This window comes from Musca autumnalis, unplaced genomic scaffold, assembly GCF_047663935.1.
Source record: "Musca autumnalis isolate F117 unplaced genomic scaffold, ASM4766393v1 scaffold_5, whole genome shotgun sequence".
In the NCBI taxonomy this organism is placed as follows: Eukaryota; Metazoa; Arthropoda; class Insecta; order Diptera; family Muscidae; genus Musca; species Musca autumnalis.
The window spans coordinates 91,322,998-91,338,961 of NW_027412088.1; the positions used below are offsets into that span (position 1 = coordinate 91,322,998).

The 15,964-nt window shown below is 42.2% G+C and overlaps 1 protein-coding gene across 6 annotated transcripts in view; it reads left to right on the plus strand.

Annotated features, from left to right (window-relative positions):
- The window catches only part of Sdb (SAXO downstream of blistered), a 28,184-nt gene extending 12,444 nt beyond the window's left edge, over positions 1 to 15,740 (plus strand). For 5 of the 6 annotated variants that reach the window (XM_073957653.1, XM_073957655.1, XM_073957654.1 and 2 more), the window contains exons 3-6: positions 3,988 to 4,263; positions 4,344 to 4,411; positions 4,480 to 4,547; positions 4,624 to 15,740. In XM_073957653.1, coding sequence (XP_073813754.1) covers positions 3,988 to 4,263; positions 4,344 to 4,411; positions 4,480 to 4,547; positions 4,624 to 15,641 — 11,430 coding nt within the window. In that variant the 3' untranslated portion in view covers positions 15,642 to 15,740. The remainder of the gene's footprint in view (positions 1 to 3,987; positions 4,264 to 4,343; positions 4,412 to 4,479; positions 4,548 to 4,623) is intronic. The other variant, XM_073957658.1, reaches the window with a different exon arrangement.
- Positions 15,741 to 15,964: the final 224 nt, after the last annotated feature.

Genomic DNA, 15,964 nt, shown 5'->3' on the forward strand with positions numbered 1-15,964 from the left:
CTTGTATTCACTGCCCCCCATACGACGGTACAAGTTTCATTAGGGGCAAGTCCATACTTTCTGAGAAAATAGCATGAAAGTTGCAAAAAAACCTCTATGACACCGCGTGAGGTGGTTGGAGCGCAAGATAACACTAGAAGGGATCTGCCGATTCGGTCCAAAATTTGGCCTTAGTTATATTTTGTCCAAACATAGTTTAAGTTCGAAGATAAGCCATATCGGTCCTGTCCTTTAGGTACCTCCCCCACAAAAGTTCAAAAATGTTCGGAAAAATTGTTCGTACGGTAACTCTTGAAGGGAATAGCCGAATTGGTCCATACTTTACACATCCTAATATATCTACCAGAAATAGATCAGGTTCAAATATGGACTGTATTTGTTCACTCCATCCGGTACCTCCCACACAAAATTTCGAATAAGTTCATTTTAAGACCTGCTCCCGAATCACTTTGATTTTTGTTGAAGCAACTTGCATTCCCTGCCTCAATTACGATGGTAAAAGTTTTGTTCAGGGGTAAGTTCATACTTCTTGAGCAAACAGCCCGAAGTGTGTAAAAACCTCCAATGACACCATATGTAGAGGCTGGATATCCACTTCCATAATGGTCAATGTCGATCCATTCCTTTTAGTATCTCCTCCGCAAAACTTTGGATCTTTAATCCTAATCAACAATTTTTTCGGTTCAAACGCCTAAAATTTTTAAATCCCCCTTAAATACATACTTTTTTCGGAAAAAAATGTTTCAATATACACAGGCTGAGGGTATATCTCTGTCGGCAAAGCCGACTGATACTTTTTTACTTGTTTTGTTTTCATATTTAAACTGTTTCGAGGTACATAAAATCACATTACCTCAAAGTGGTCTATTCTAGTCTACTGGACGTTTTCGGATATTGTTTCCATACATTTTGCCATTTTGTTATTTTCTACTAGACCCACTTTAGCAGATTTCATTTCGACTCTTTCAAACTTTGTACATTATAATATTTGTTCCAAACTTAGATCAAGTGTGGGGAAGGACTATATCGGTTCAACTCATCGGTTACCTCCATCACAAAAATAAATTAAGTGCAGTTTAAGGTTCGATAACCAACTAAAATGGGTGTTAAGCACGATAACTATCGAAATGAGTGACTGAAATTGGTTCAAACCTTTGCACATCGCAACATTTTCCTCAAACTAAAATCAAGTTTGAATGTGGTCAATAGGACAATTTCTTTGAACATCTCTTCACGAAATTTCCAAATTTCGTTTATGTTCAGTTTAAAGGCTGTTGGTGAATCGTTTTGAAATTCCTACCGAAGATAGTCCTTGTGTATCCTGTTTAGATTGACATAAATCTTTTTCGTGGCAAGTTCATACTGATCCTGTAGCTCTGGACTGGTGAACACGGTAACTATCAACTTCCAAAATACAATATGTCGGCTCATTCCTTCACGTAACTCCTCGACAAAAGTTTTACACATTTACGCTTAAATATATTTTAATTGCAGGCCACTTCTCCAATCGTTTTTAATAGCACAGTGCAACAAAATTCATTTTTTTCAAAATTATAGTAAAAACTGAACAGATTATGAAAGTAGAGCTAAAAATATGAGACACGTGTATCGGCGTTTTTAACGTTTACATCGGAAAGTAACCAAAGTAGGCGGGGCAAGTTCCGCCCAATTCTTGTTTTTTTCGAAATATTCGAGTTAAGATATTTTAGAGTCGTTGCATTTTAGGTATATAGCGTATTTATCAACTTTACAGATGAGGATGTGGGGAATATTTTTGTTAAAAATTTTAACCCTCATACGTTTCATCAAAGGGGTCTTTTTCGCCCTTTTTTCAAAAATCTTTCAAAACACCTTTAAAATGTGGTCAAATCAAATCCAAATATTTTACAAAATTTTTCGCTATAAAATTTTGATATATAATGTAAATATACATTTCATTTATCTACCGAAAATGTAGGTAAAAACTTCGAAATACCTAAAATCGGGAGTACTGTTATAGGGGGTGTTATACCAAAACCTGGACTTATGTCCACAACTTTTGGTGCATATGGTTACCGACTCTTGTGAACCCCAAATACCAAATTATAGTCAATTCAGCCCGAAAATGTAGATAAAAGCTTCAAAATACCTGAAATCGGGTGGTACTGCTTATGGGGGCTATAGGAAAAGCTACGATCACTGCTCATAGAGCTGCCGAAAGCAGCCTTTTAGTCAGAAAAATATAGATTTCCCTTTTTCAGAAACATGTAACGTACGAGGGGAACTAGAAAACTTTCTGTAGTGGAGGTCTGTAACACATTTTTCGAGTTACCGACAAAAATCGGTAAAATTAAAACGCAAAATTATGCATAAAAAGTTTCAATAAAAGTTGACAACAATGTTCCAATCGGTAGGACTTTGCGACAACTTTATTTTGGTTGTTAACTTACCGAAAAAATTCGTTAATTAACGAAATTGCAACAATTTCATTTTTACCGATTTTTGTCGGTAACTCGAAAAATGTGTTAGAGAATTCCACTACTAGCCTAGGCAACACGCAGTGTCTCCAGCCGTCATTTGACATTTTTTTGGAAAAGTTTGACAGTTTTGTGTTGTTTGTTTGCAAATGGAATTAACTTGTGAACATTTTCGTCCGATACTGACAATGGCAAGAGTGCATTGATCAAATTAAATATTTTAATGTCGATAAAACCAAACCTATACCACCAACTAACATTTGATATTGCATGAACACCTGGCCGCAAAACTGATTTTTTTCGCTAGATCCAGCAAAATTGGTCAATCGCTCAAAAAAGGCTCATGTGGATTGGTGCAAAGAAATTGTGAATCAAACAAACGACATTTATAAGATCGTCACAGACGACGAATACTAGATCTATGCTTAGAAACCCGAAACAAAACAGGTTTCGACTGTTTAGGTCTTCGAAAGCGAGCCAAATCCAACGAATGTTGTTCATGTAAGAAGCATTCGAGGAAAATTCTCGCCTGTTTCTTCGGAAAAATTGACCGCGTGACGACGTGAAATGTAGGACGGTGAATTCTGAGTGTTACACTACAATTTGTTTGCCTGAAGTCTCCTGAGAAATTCGAAAAACGAACAAGAGAAGACGAATCGTTCTGCATCATGGCAATGCGAGCTCTTGCACATCGATTCAAACCAGCGCCCGTTTGACCGGACAAAACGTGGAATTGATGGGTCAACCGCCGTACAGCCCTGACTGGGGATCCAATGACTTCATTTGATTCCAGCACATCAAGCAAAAAAGGTGATTAAGGAGCTGTAAAAGCGTTCAAAAACCATGTTTTGGAGGTGTCTCAATCAAGCCACTGTAAACAACCCAACGCATGGCTGTATGTCAAACTGCCCTGAGTACGCATAGGGCAAAAACTGTCAAACTTTCCAAAAAAGTGTCAAATGACGCCTGGCGAAGAAAGGCCAGAAAGTTTTCTAGTGCTCCTCGTATTATTCAAGAAGTTTTCAATTAACATAAACAATGAATTAAAGCTAATGAAAATATTTTTTAATTTTTATTTATTCAAATCAATTTTATTTGAATGGAACTGAATATTTTTCACAATGAATAAACAGTGTTGCGAAACTTAATAAACATTTGTTCTAAATTAAATAAATATAAATCAGAATAAATCTTTGTTAATGTAAACAAATATTAATATAAACAAATTGTTAAACAATATTGGGAAATATTCAACAAAATTATAATTTTAGAATTTATAAATAAAGGAAATATAGAAATTCAATCGAATGGGGCGTTCGCATGAAAATTTATTTTAATGAAAACTTTCAGTCCCATAATAATTAATTTAGCTATTCCACTGTGATCACAAAATGTAACCAGGAAGGTTACCAGGCCATTTTGGTTTCAACTTTTTAGAATCTCGCCCATATTTTCCACTTATAATTCTAAAATATATATATGTATATCATTACTTAATATTTTAATCATTATTTTTCATAACTTTTTTCAGATTTACGATGCAAGTATTAATGACTGGCGCGTTTTGGATGAAAAGACACGCACAGATGTCATCGAGAAGATTGTCGAAGCACCGAAAAAGACCGTTTACATCGATGAGTTTGTGGAAATCGAAAAGAATTCCAAAATTCTGGAGGAAAATGAAAATATGGAATATAATTTGAATAAGACCTCCAAACGTAAGGATATTACGGAGAATATCTACGATGAAACGGATGAAAGGCTACAGATCGTCAATAAGAATAAGAAAACAATCGATTCACGAAAAGTAAGTTACAACAAAAGAAATCGACCCTAATAAGAAACATAACTAACAACAAATCATTACTTTCTTCAATTCTCCGCCAGGATGGAGTCGACAAGTGGAAAAGTAGCACGCACACGGAAATGTGTATTTGTGAGATCTGTACTTGTGGGTAAGTATTGAGGAACAACATTCCCCCTGCCCCTTTGCAGTCACTAAAATTTTAACTTTCTTTTAAAGGCGTCATCATTGTACAACCAGTGACACAACAACAACCACAAAAACTGATTCCTTAACAGAATCTTTGGGTAAGTCTAACTCTCCTTCTACCAATGGAACTCTGTTTACTGAGACACTATTCTCTCTATCACTCTCTATTTCCAGATATGGTTGACAATGTTGAGACAAGAATACGCACCAACACATGGTCAAAGGATGACTATGAGAAAAATGAATCTCTTACTACAATCAGAAAAGGTCCCAAGGACTCTCCCAAACCACTGCCACAAGGTCCCAATGACCGTTATACGGATCGTTTGACCCAGGATACGACTATTCTTGAGAATGAAGAATACGAATATATCATCAGAACACAGCCAGTGCGACCACAAGACAATCTAAAGCCTGAAGGTGACTTCTATAAACCGGAAAAAGAAGAATATCGTCCGTCCGAAAGACCAGTGCCCATTAAGCCAGGCGATAATTTACGTCCCGAAGGTGAATTCTATACCCCTGAAAAACCTGGTTACCGACCAGCGGAAAGACCAGTGCAAAAGAAGCCAGAAGATAATCTCAAGCCAGAAGGTGAATTTTATGCACCCGATAAACCAGGTTATCGTCCAGCTGAACGTGTTGAACGGGTAATTCGCACAGATAATCTTCGCACGGAAGGTGAAATGACCTTTGTGGAAAAGGAAGAATACAAATATGTTTCGCGACCGGAACCTGTTCTACGGCCGGATAACTTGAAACCTGAAGGTGAATTTTATACTCCTGAAAAACCAGGCTATAGACCCGCCGAAAGACCACAACAAAAGAAACCAGAAGATAATTTGAAGCCTGAAGGTGACTTCTACACACCCGAAAAACCAGGTTTTAGACCTGCAGAAAGACCACAACAGAAGCGGCCAGAAGATAATCTCAAACCAGAGGGCGAATTTTATAAACCCGAAAAGCAACAATATAAGCCAGGAGAACGTCCCAGTCAGGTGCGTCCAGAGGATAACCTAAGACCTGAAGGTGAATTTTATACTCCGGAAAAGCCAGGTTTTAGACCCGCCGAGAGACCACAACAAAAGAAGCCTGAAGATAATCTCAAGCCGGAAGGTGACTTCTACACACCCGAAAAACCAGGTTTCAGACCTGCAGAAAGGCCACAACAGAAGCGACCAGAAGATAATCTCAAACCGGAGGGAGAATTCTATAAACCCGAAAAGGAACAGTATAAGCCAGGAGAACGTCCCAGCCAAGTGCGTCCAGAGGATAATCTAAGGCCTGAAGGTGAATTTTATACACCCGAAAAACCGGGCTATAGACCTGCCGAAAGACCACAACAAAAGAAGCCTGAAGATAATCTCAAGCCGGAAGGTGACTTTTATACACCCGAAAAACAGGGCTACAAACCTGCCGAAAGACCACAACAAAAGCGGCCAGAAGACAATTTACGCCCGGAAGGTGATTTCTATGCTCCTGAGAAACCCCATTACAAACCTGGTGAGAGGCCAACACAAGTTCGTCACGAAGACAATTTGCGACCAGAAGGTGAATTTTATACTCCCGAAAAACCTGGTTACAGACCAGCAGAAAGGCCACAACAGAAGCGACCAGAAGATAATCTCAAACCGGAGGGAGAATTCTATAAACCAGAAAAGCAACAATATAAGCCTGGAGAACGTCCTAGTCAGGTGCGTCCTGAAGATAATCTAAGGCCTGAGGGTGAATTTTATACACCCGAAAAGCCAGGTTTCAGACCAGCGGAAAGGCCACAACAAAAGAAACCTGAAGACAATCTCAAGCCTGAAGGCGAATTTTATACACCCGAAAAACCAGGATACAAGCCTGCCGAAAGGCCACAACAAAAACGGCCAGAAGACAATCTACGGCCGGAAGGTGATTTCTATGCTCCAGAGAAACCCCATTACAAACCTGGTGAGAGGCCAACACAAGTTCGTCATGAAGATAATTTGCGTCCTGAAGGTGAATTTTACACTCCCGAAAAACCTGGTTATAGACCAGCAGAAAGGCCACAACAGAAAAGACCAGAAGACAATTTACGTTCGGAAGGTGATTTCTATACTCCCGAAAAACCTGGTTATCGTCCTGCAGAAAGACCTGAACAAAAGAGGCCAGAGGACAACTTGAGGCCGGAGGGTGATTTCTATGCTCCCGAAAAACCAAAATACAGGCCAGGCGAAAGACCATCCCAGGTACGTCCTGAGGACAATCTCCGCCCTGAAGGTGAGTTTTACACACCCGAGAAACCTGGTTATCGTCCTGCTGAAAGGCCCGAGCAAAAGAGACCAGAGGATAATCTCAAACCTGAAGGTGACTTCTATGCTCCTGAAAAACCAAAATATAAACCAGGGGAAAGGCCATCACAGGTTCGTCCCGAAGATAACTTACGTCCCGAAGGTGAATTTTACACACCCGAAAAACCAGGATATAAACCAGCCGAGAGGCCCGTACAAAAGAGGCCTCAAGATAATCTAAGACCTGAAGGTGAATTTACAACTCCAGAAAAGCCTCAGTATCGTCCAGCAGAACGGACTGAAAAAATAATTCAGAAAGATAATCTGAGAACTGAAGGTGAAATGACTTTTGTGGAGAAAGAAGAATATCAGTATGTCGTAAGACCAACACAGGTTCGCCCAGAGGATAACCTGAGACCAGAGGGTGATTTCTATACACCAGAAAAACCAGGTTATCGTCCTGCTGAAAGACCAGTGCAGAAAAAGCCTGAAGATAATTTGAAACCTGAAGGTGATTTCTACACTCCCGAGAAACCTGGTTATCGCCCAGCCGAAAGACCTGTTCAAAAGAAGCCTGAGGACAACTTGAAACCTGAAGGTGATTTCTATACCCCTGAGAAACCTGGTTATCGTCCTGCTGAGAGACCAGTTGCTAAGAGGCCAGAAGATAACTTGCGACCAGAAGGAGAATTCACCGTTCCCGATAAACCCACATATAGACCGGCAGAGAAAACCGAACGCATTATTCGTAAGGATAATCTACGAACTGAGGGTGAAATGACATTTGTAGAAAAAGAAGAATACACATATGTCAAGAGACCAGAACAAATTCGTCCTGAAGATAATCTCAAGCCGGAAGGTGATTTCTATACCCCTGAGAAACCTGGCTATCGCCCAGCTGAGCGTCCTGTTCAGAAGAAGCCTGAAGATAATCTGAAACCTGAGGGTGATTTCTATACCCCTGAGAAACCTGGATATCGTCCAGCTGAGAGACCGGTTCAGAAGAAGCCTGAAGATAATCTGAAACCTGAGGGTGATTTCTACACACCTGAGAAACCTGGATATCGCCCAGCTGAGAGACCTGTTCAGAAAAAGCCTGAGGACAATCTTAGACCAGAAGGCGAGTTTACTGTTCCCGATAAGCCAACATACAAACCGGCAGAAAGGACAGAGCGCATAATCAGAAAAGACAACTTGCGCACTGAAGGTGAGATGACGTTTGTTGAAAAGGAGGAATATCAGTATGTGAAGAGACCAGAACAAGTGCGACCAGAGGATAATCTTAAACCTGAAGGCGATTTTTACACTCCAGAGAAACCAGGCTATCGTCCAGCCGAAAGACCACAACAAAAGAAACCCGAGGACAATCTTAAACCCGAAGGTGATTTCTATGCTCCCGAAAAACCTGAATATAGGCCCGCTGAGAGACCTTTGCAAAAGAAACCTGAAGATAATCTTAAACCTGAAGGAGAGTTCTATACTCCCGAAAAACCGGGATATAAACCAGCGGAAAAGATAGAGCGTATTGTAAGAAAGGATAATCTACGTACCGAAGGTGAAATGACATTTGTTGAAAAAGAAGAATATACATATGTCAAGAGGCCCGAACAAATTCGCCCTGAAGATAATCTCAAGCCAGAAGGTGATTTCTATGCCCCAGAGAAGCCCGGATTCAGACCAGCTGAGAGACCGGTTCAAAAGAAACCAGAGGATAATCTAAAACCTGAAGGTGACTTCTATACCCCAGAGAAGCCCGGCTACAGACCTGCTGAAAGACCGGTTCAAAAGAAACCAGAGGATAATCTGAAGCCAGAAGGTGAATTTTACACTCCTGAAAAACCGAAATTCATGCCTGGCGAAAGACCATCCCAAGTTCGTCCCGAAGATAACCTGCGACCTGAGGGTGAGTTTACCGTACCAGATAAACCTGAATATAGACCTGCCGAAAGACCTGTACAGAAGAAACCCGAGGACAATCTCAAACCGGAAGGTGATTTCTATACACCAGAGAAGCCTGGCTACAGACCTGCAGAGAGACCGGTGCAAAAGAGACCAGAGGATAATCTGAAGCCAGAGGGTGAATTTTACACTCCTGAGAAGCCGAAATTCATGCCTGGCGAAAGACCATCCCAAGTTCGTCCAGAAGATAACCTGCGACCTGAGGGCGATTTTACAGTACCAGATAAACCTGCATATAGACCTGCCGAAAGACCTGTACAGAAGAAACCCGAGGACAATCTCAAACCGGAGGGCGATTTCTATACACCAGAGAAGCCTGGCTACAGACCAGCCGAGAGACCGGTGCAAAAGAAACCGGAGGATAATCTGAAACCAGAAGGTGAATTCTACACTCCAGAGAAGCCCAAATTTATGCCAGGAGAAAGGCCTTCTCAAGTCCGTCCAGAAGATAATCTCAGACCTGAGGGTGATTTTACTGTACCTGATAAGCCTGAGTATAGACCTGCTGAAAGACCTGTACAGAAGAAACCCGAGGACAATCTCAAACCGGAAGGCGATTTCTATACACCAGAGAAGCCTGGCTACAGACCTGCCGAGAGACCGGTACAAAAGAAACCGGAGGATAATCTGAAACCAGAAGGTGAATTCTACGCTCCAGAGAAGCCCAAATTTATGCCAGGAGAAAGGCCTTCTCAAGTCCGTCCAGAAGATAATCTCAGACCTGAGGGTGATTTTACTGTACCTGATAAGCCTGAGTATAGACCTGCTGAAAGACCTGTTCAAAAGAAACCTGAAGATAATCTCAGGCCCGAAGGCGATTTCTATACTCCTGAAAAGCCTGGATATAGACCAGCTGAGAGACCAGTTCAAAAGAAACCAGAGGACAATCTTAAACCTGAAGGTGACTTCTATGTGCATGAGCAGTTGAAATATTTACCTGGAGAAAGGCCCAGCCAGGTTCGCCCGGAAGATAACCTTCGACCTGAAGGTGAATTCTATACACCAGAAAAGCCCGGATATAGACCAGCTGAAAGACCAGTACAGAAGAAACCTGAAGATAACCTCAAACCTGAGGGAGATTTCTATGCACCAGAGAAACAGCCATTCAGGCCAGCTGAAAAAACTGAACGTATTATCAGGAAAGATAATCTACGTACCGAAGGTGAAATGACATTTGTGGAAAAGGAAGAATACACCTACGTCAAGAGGCCAGACCAAGTTCGTCCTGAAGACAATCTCAGGCCTGAAGGTGATTTCTACACTCCTGAGAAGCCTGGCTACAGGCCTGCTGAGAGACCAGTTCAAAAGAAACCCGAAGACAATCTTAGGCCAGAGGGTGAATTCTATACCCCCGAAAAGCCCAAGTTTATGCCTGGGGAAAGACCATCGCAAGTTCGCCCAGAAGACAATCTTCGACCAGAGGGTGAATTTACTGTTCCAGATAAACCTGAATATAGACCTGCAGAGAGACCAGTGCAAAAGAAACCTGAAGACAATCTGAAACCTGAGGGCGATTTTTACACCCCAGAAAAACCTGGATACAGACCTGCCGAAAGACCAGTTCAAAAGAAGCCCGAGGATAATTTGAAACCCGAAGGAGAATTCTACACACCTGAGAAGCCTAAATTTAAACCTGGTGAAAGACCACAACAAGTTCGTCCAGAGGACAATCTCCGTCCAGAAGGTGAATTTACTGTTCCCGATAAACCTGAATACAGACCGGCTGAAAGACCAGTTCAAAAGAAACCCGAAGATAATCTCAAGCCAGAGGGCAATTTCTATGTACCCGAACAGACTAAGTACATGCCTGGAGAACGGCCATCACAAGTTCGTCCTGAGGATAATCTGAAACCTGAGGGAGAATTCTACACACCAGAAAAACCAGGATTCAGACCAGCAGAGAGACCGGTACAGAAGAAGCCTGAAGATAATTTGAAACCAGAGGGAGAATTCTACACCCCAGAGAAACCCGGCTTCCGTCCCGCTGAAAGGCCTGTACAAAAGAAGCCTGAAGATAATCTTAAACCCGAAGGTGATTTCTATGCTCCAGAGAAACCGAAATTCATGCCAGGAGAAAGACCATCTCAAGTTCGTCCAGAGGATAACCTAAGACCTGAGGGTGAATTCACTGTGCCCGATAAGCCTGAATTCAGGCCAGCAGAAAGACCAGTACAGAAAAGACCTGAGGATAATCTTAAACCAGAAGGTGACTTTTACACTCCAGAAAAGCCAGGCTACAGGCCAGCTGAACGAATTGAAAAAATTGTTAGAAAAGATAATCTGCGAACAGAGGGTGAAATGACATTTGTCGAAAAGGAGGAATATCAGTATGTTAAACGCCCCGAACCTGTAAAACCTGGCGATAATTTGAAACCCGAGGGTGAATTTTATGCCCCAGAAAAACCGAAGTTCTTGCCTGGCGAACGCCCATCACAAGTTAGACCAGAGGATAACCTCAAACCCGAAGGTCATTTCTACACTCCCGAGAAACCGAAATATCAACCAGGTCAAAGACCAAGTCAAGTTCGTCCTGAGGATAATCTTAAACCAGAGGGCGATTTCTATACACCTGAGAAGCCAGGCTTTAGACCAGCAGAGAGACCTGTTCAAAAGAAACCGGAGGACAATTTGAAACCTGAGGGTGATTTCTATGCCCCTGAGAAACCTGGATATCGCCCAGCAGAAAGACCTGTTCAAAAGAAACCTGAGGATAATCTCAAGCCTGAAGGTGAATTCTACTCTCCTGAGAAACCCAAATTCCAGCCAGGTGAAAGGCCAAGTCAAATACGCCATGAAGATAATCTTAAACCCGAAGGTGATTTCTATACTCCAGAAAAACCAGGATATCGTCCTGCTGAAAGACCGGTGCAAAAGAAGCCTGAAGATAACCTGAAACCCGAAGGTGATTTCTATACCCCAGAGAAGCCTGGCTATAAACCCGCTGAGAGACCAGTCCAAAAGAAACCGGAAGATAATCTCAAACCCGAAGGTGATTTTTATACCCCAGAGAAGCCAGGCTATAAGCCCGCCGAAAGACCTGTGGCAAAGAGACCAGAGGATAATTTGAGACCAGAAGGCGAATTCACTGTACCAGATAAGCCATCATTTAAACCTGCCGAAAGAGTGGAAAGAATTATTCGCAAGGATAATCTTCGCACCGAAGGTGAAATGACATTCGTGGAGAAAGAAGAATATACCTATGTCAAGAGACCAGAACAAGTTCGTCCTGAAGATAACCTAAGGCCTGAAGGTGATTTCTATACACCAGAGAAACCAGGATTCAGACCAGCAGAGAGACCAGTCCAAAAGAAACCAGCGGACAATTTGAAACCAGAAGGTGATTTCTATGCTCCCGAGAAACCAGGTTATCGTCCAGCAGAGAGACCAGTACAAAAGAAACCCGAGGATAATCTCAAACCTGAAGGTGAATTCTATTCTCCTGAGAAGCCTAAATTCCAACCAGGCCAAAGACCTAGCCAAGTACGCCATGAAGATAATCTCAAGCCTGAAGGTGATTTCTATGCTCCCGAAAAGCCAGGATATCGCCCTGCTGAAAGACCGGTACAAAAGAAACCCGAAGATAATTTGAAACCTGAGGGTGATTTCTATACACCCGAGAAGCCAGGTTATAAACCTGCTGAAAGACCTGTTCAGAAGAAACCCGAAGACAATCTCAAACCTGAGGGCGAGTTTTATACTCCCGAGAAACCTGGCTTCAAACCAGCTGAAAGAACCCAAAAGGTTATTAGAAAGGACAACCTACGTACTGAGGGTGAAATGACTTTCGTCGAGAAGGAGGAATATAAATACGTGAAACGTCCCGAACCTGTTAAGCAAACCGACAATCTCAAGCCCGAAGGTGAATTCTATGCACCAGAAAAACCAAAATATCGTCCTGGTGAGAGACCTTCACAAGTGCGTCCGGAAGATAACTTGAAACCCGAAGGAGAATTTTATTCGCCCGAAAAAACAGGTTACAAACCAGCAGAAAAAGTGGTGCCGAAGAAACCTAAAGACAATCTTAAGACCGAAGGTGATTTTGTACGTCCCGAAAAGACACAATTCAAGCCGGCTGAGAAAACGGAACGTATTATCCGAAAGGATAATCTGCGTACCGAGGGTGAGATGACCTTCGTGGAAAAGGAGGAGTATAAATATGTTAAGAGGCCCCAGCAGGTAAAGCCCGAAGATAATTTGAAACCTGAGGGAGATTTCTTTGCACCAGAGAAACCTGGCTACAAACCTGCTGAAAGACCTGTGCAAAAGAAACCTGAGGATAATTTGAAACCTGAAGGTGACTTCTATACTCCCGATAAACCCGGCTTTAAGCCAGCTGAGAAACCGGTGGTGAAGAAGCCCAAGGATAATCTCAAGCCTGAAGTTGACTTCTATACTCCCGAAAAACCAGGCTACAAACCAGGTGAAAGAACCCAAAAGATTGTGCGCAAGGATAACTTACGCACTGAGGGTGAAATGACATTTGTGGAGAAAGAGGAGTACCGTCATGTTAAACGTCCCGAACCGGTTAAGTTCAAGGATAATCTTAAGCCCGAAGGAGAATTTTATGCACCCGAGAAACCAGGCTACAAACCTGCTGAAAGACCAGTGCAAAAGAAACCTCAGGATAATTTGAAACCTGAAGGAGATTTCACCGTACCAGAAAAACCAGGCTACAAACCTGCCGAAAGGACCACCAAGGTTATACGTAAGGATAATTTACGTACAGAAGGTGAAATGACATTTGTGGAAAAAACTAAATATGTGGCTGGTGAAAGGCCCAAGCAGGTGCGTCATGAAGATAATCTCAAGCCTGAAGGTGAATTCTATACTCCCGAAAAGCCTGGCTTCAAGCCTGGTGAAAGACCAGTCGTTAAGAAGCCTTCGGATAATCTTAAAACAGAAGGAGAATTCTATACTCCTGAAAAACCTGGTTTCAAGCCTGGCGAAAGACCTGTGGCCAAGAAACCGGTAGACAACCTGAAACCAGAGGGTGAATTTACCACCCCAGAAAAACCTGGCTACAAACCAGCCGAAAGGGTGCAACGTGTTGTGCGCAAGGACAACCTGCGCACTGAGGGTGAAATGACTTTCGAGCAAAAGGACACCTACCAATACGTCAAGAGGCCCACACCCATTAAGCCCAGTGATAACCTTAAACCCGAGGGTGAATTCTACAAAAAAGAAAAGGATGCTGGTCCCAGAGATGTGGTGGATCGTGTAACACCCAAGCGTCCCGTGGATAATCTCAAAATGGAAGGCACCATGGAAATTACACGCAAAAATCAAACCAAGACCGATCAAACAACGGCCACAACGGTGCGTCAAACCAAGAAGGTGGTCCATAATAGCTCATCGATTAGCTTGGGTTCGGACACATCGATCTTGAAGACCACAAATCAAATAAGCTATGCCTCGGGTAAAAATGCTGTTCCAGTGGCAGATTTGGACACCCAAAAACCAGCTGATGGTATGGTTATTGTGTCCACGAAGCGGGTCACCACAGTCATCGGCAGCAAGAACAAAAAGGAACCAGAGACACAATATGTAAGACGTCAAGGCAAGGTGAATGTCATTGAAAATGTTGAGAAATCAACAAAGATGAAGAATGTCAAAAATGTGGAAAATATCCACAATGAAGAGGTGTCGATGACTCAAAATCGGGTCAGCACGGCTAAGAAGAGTATCACGCAACAGGATATCAATGATGTTAGCAGCAGCAGTGTTGTCAATCGAAATGTTATACACAGCAACGAGGAACATCATCATCAACATCACCATGGTCATCATCATCACCACCATCACCATGATGCCAGCGGTAATCATACCCATGTCCACAAGAATATTGTACATCATGAAACTTGCCCGGTGGTTCAAAGGAATTTGTTGAACGCCACCCACAACATCACCACTCACACCAGCGATGGTAAACATGTGACCAGTGATGTCACCAAACATGCCACCACCGATAGCAGTAATCAAAATATTGTCAATGGTGGCACCATTATTAAGGGTGGTCGCTCTGTCACTTCAACTGTAACCCAACATACTGATAAGGAATCCAAAACCTTGGCCAGCAAGATAACATCTTCTTCCAGCAGCAAAGTTCACACAGAGGGTTCCACCATGACCACACGCCGCGTTACAAATGTTAATCAACGTAATGGCAGTAGCTCGGATATGAAGAGTCTCATTAGTGGTGGAGGTGGCGGCGTCGATAGCTATAATGTTACCACCAAAATTACCCGAAATGGAGGTACTGCCGAAAATGGTCATATTGTCAAGTCATCATCCAAAACCAATGTCAGTTCGAATATTATCGAGAGTAGTAATGCCACCACATCTTCCGCCACCATGTCCTCGAGCAAACAATTCCATCATCGTAAAACGGAATTCTCTTCGGAATCGAATGTGGCCAATACGATCTTGCAACGTAAAAATACACCCACAGAATCCAATCAATTCGGTAGCCTATCCTCAAATGCCAAAATACATCGCAAGAGTATCATGAATCTGAATGAGCAACCCTCCAGCTCATGGTTCCCCAGTGAAAGGCAAAGCTATAGCAGTTTACATAGACAGAAAGTAGAATCGGGTGAATCAGGTGGTTCATGTGTTGTGCACAATGCCTCCGAACGTCGTAGTCACACTGCCATGCATCGTGAAACAAAAGAACTTCAGCAGAGCAATAAAACCGCCAACTCCGCCTCCTCTTCCTCCGCAACCCATCATCACTACACCACCAGTGCTGCGGATTTCCCCGCCTATAAGACAGAACGTGTTGTAACACGTCATCGTGGTAATCAATCATCATTCTCATTGGGCGATTCAGGATCCTCGTCCACCATCTCCAGTAATTATAAGATGGAATATAAAACAGTTCCGGTCACAACCTGTGCTGTGCATAAAGTAACACAAGGTGCATTCCAACAATCTAGGGATACTCAAGAGCATAAATTTTTCAAAACTACCAAGTAATAACAAAAACAATAACAACAACAAAAACTAATCATAATCAAAATAATTTGTAATTATATAAGTATGTAACATAAACTATTATTAATAAAACAAACAAAAGGAAATGTTTTGTAAATTTAGGCTTAACAACCCTTGAACAAGACAAGGCATGCAACTCAACAACAACAGCAACCACAAATGTCATATATGTAATCTTAAAATAACGAGTTTCAAAACTCCAGATTATAAATTCCCCCATCTGTGATGACACCTATCTGTGCCCCGCTGGTCTTAATGGTTTAAGGGTTATTTGTGTATTTTATTATTATTTTTTTATTTTACTT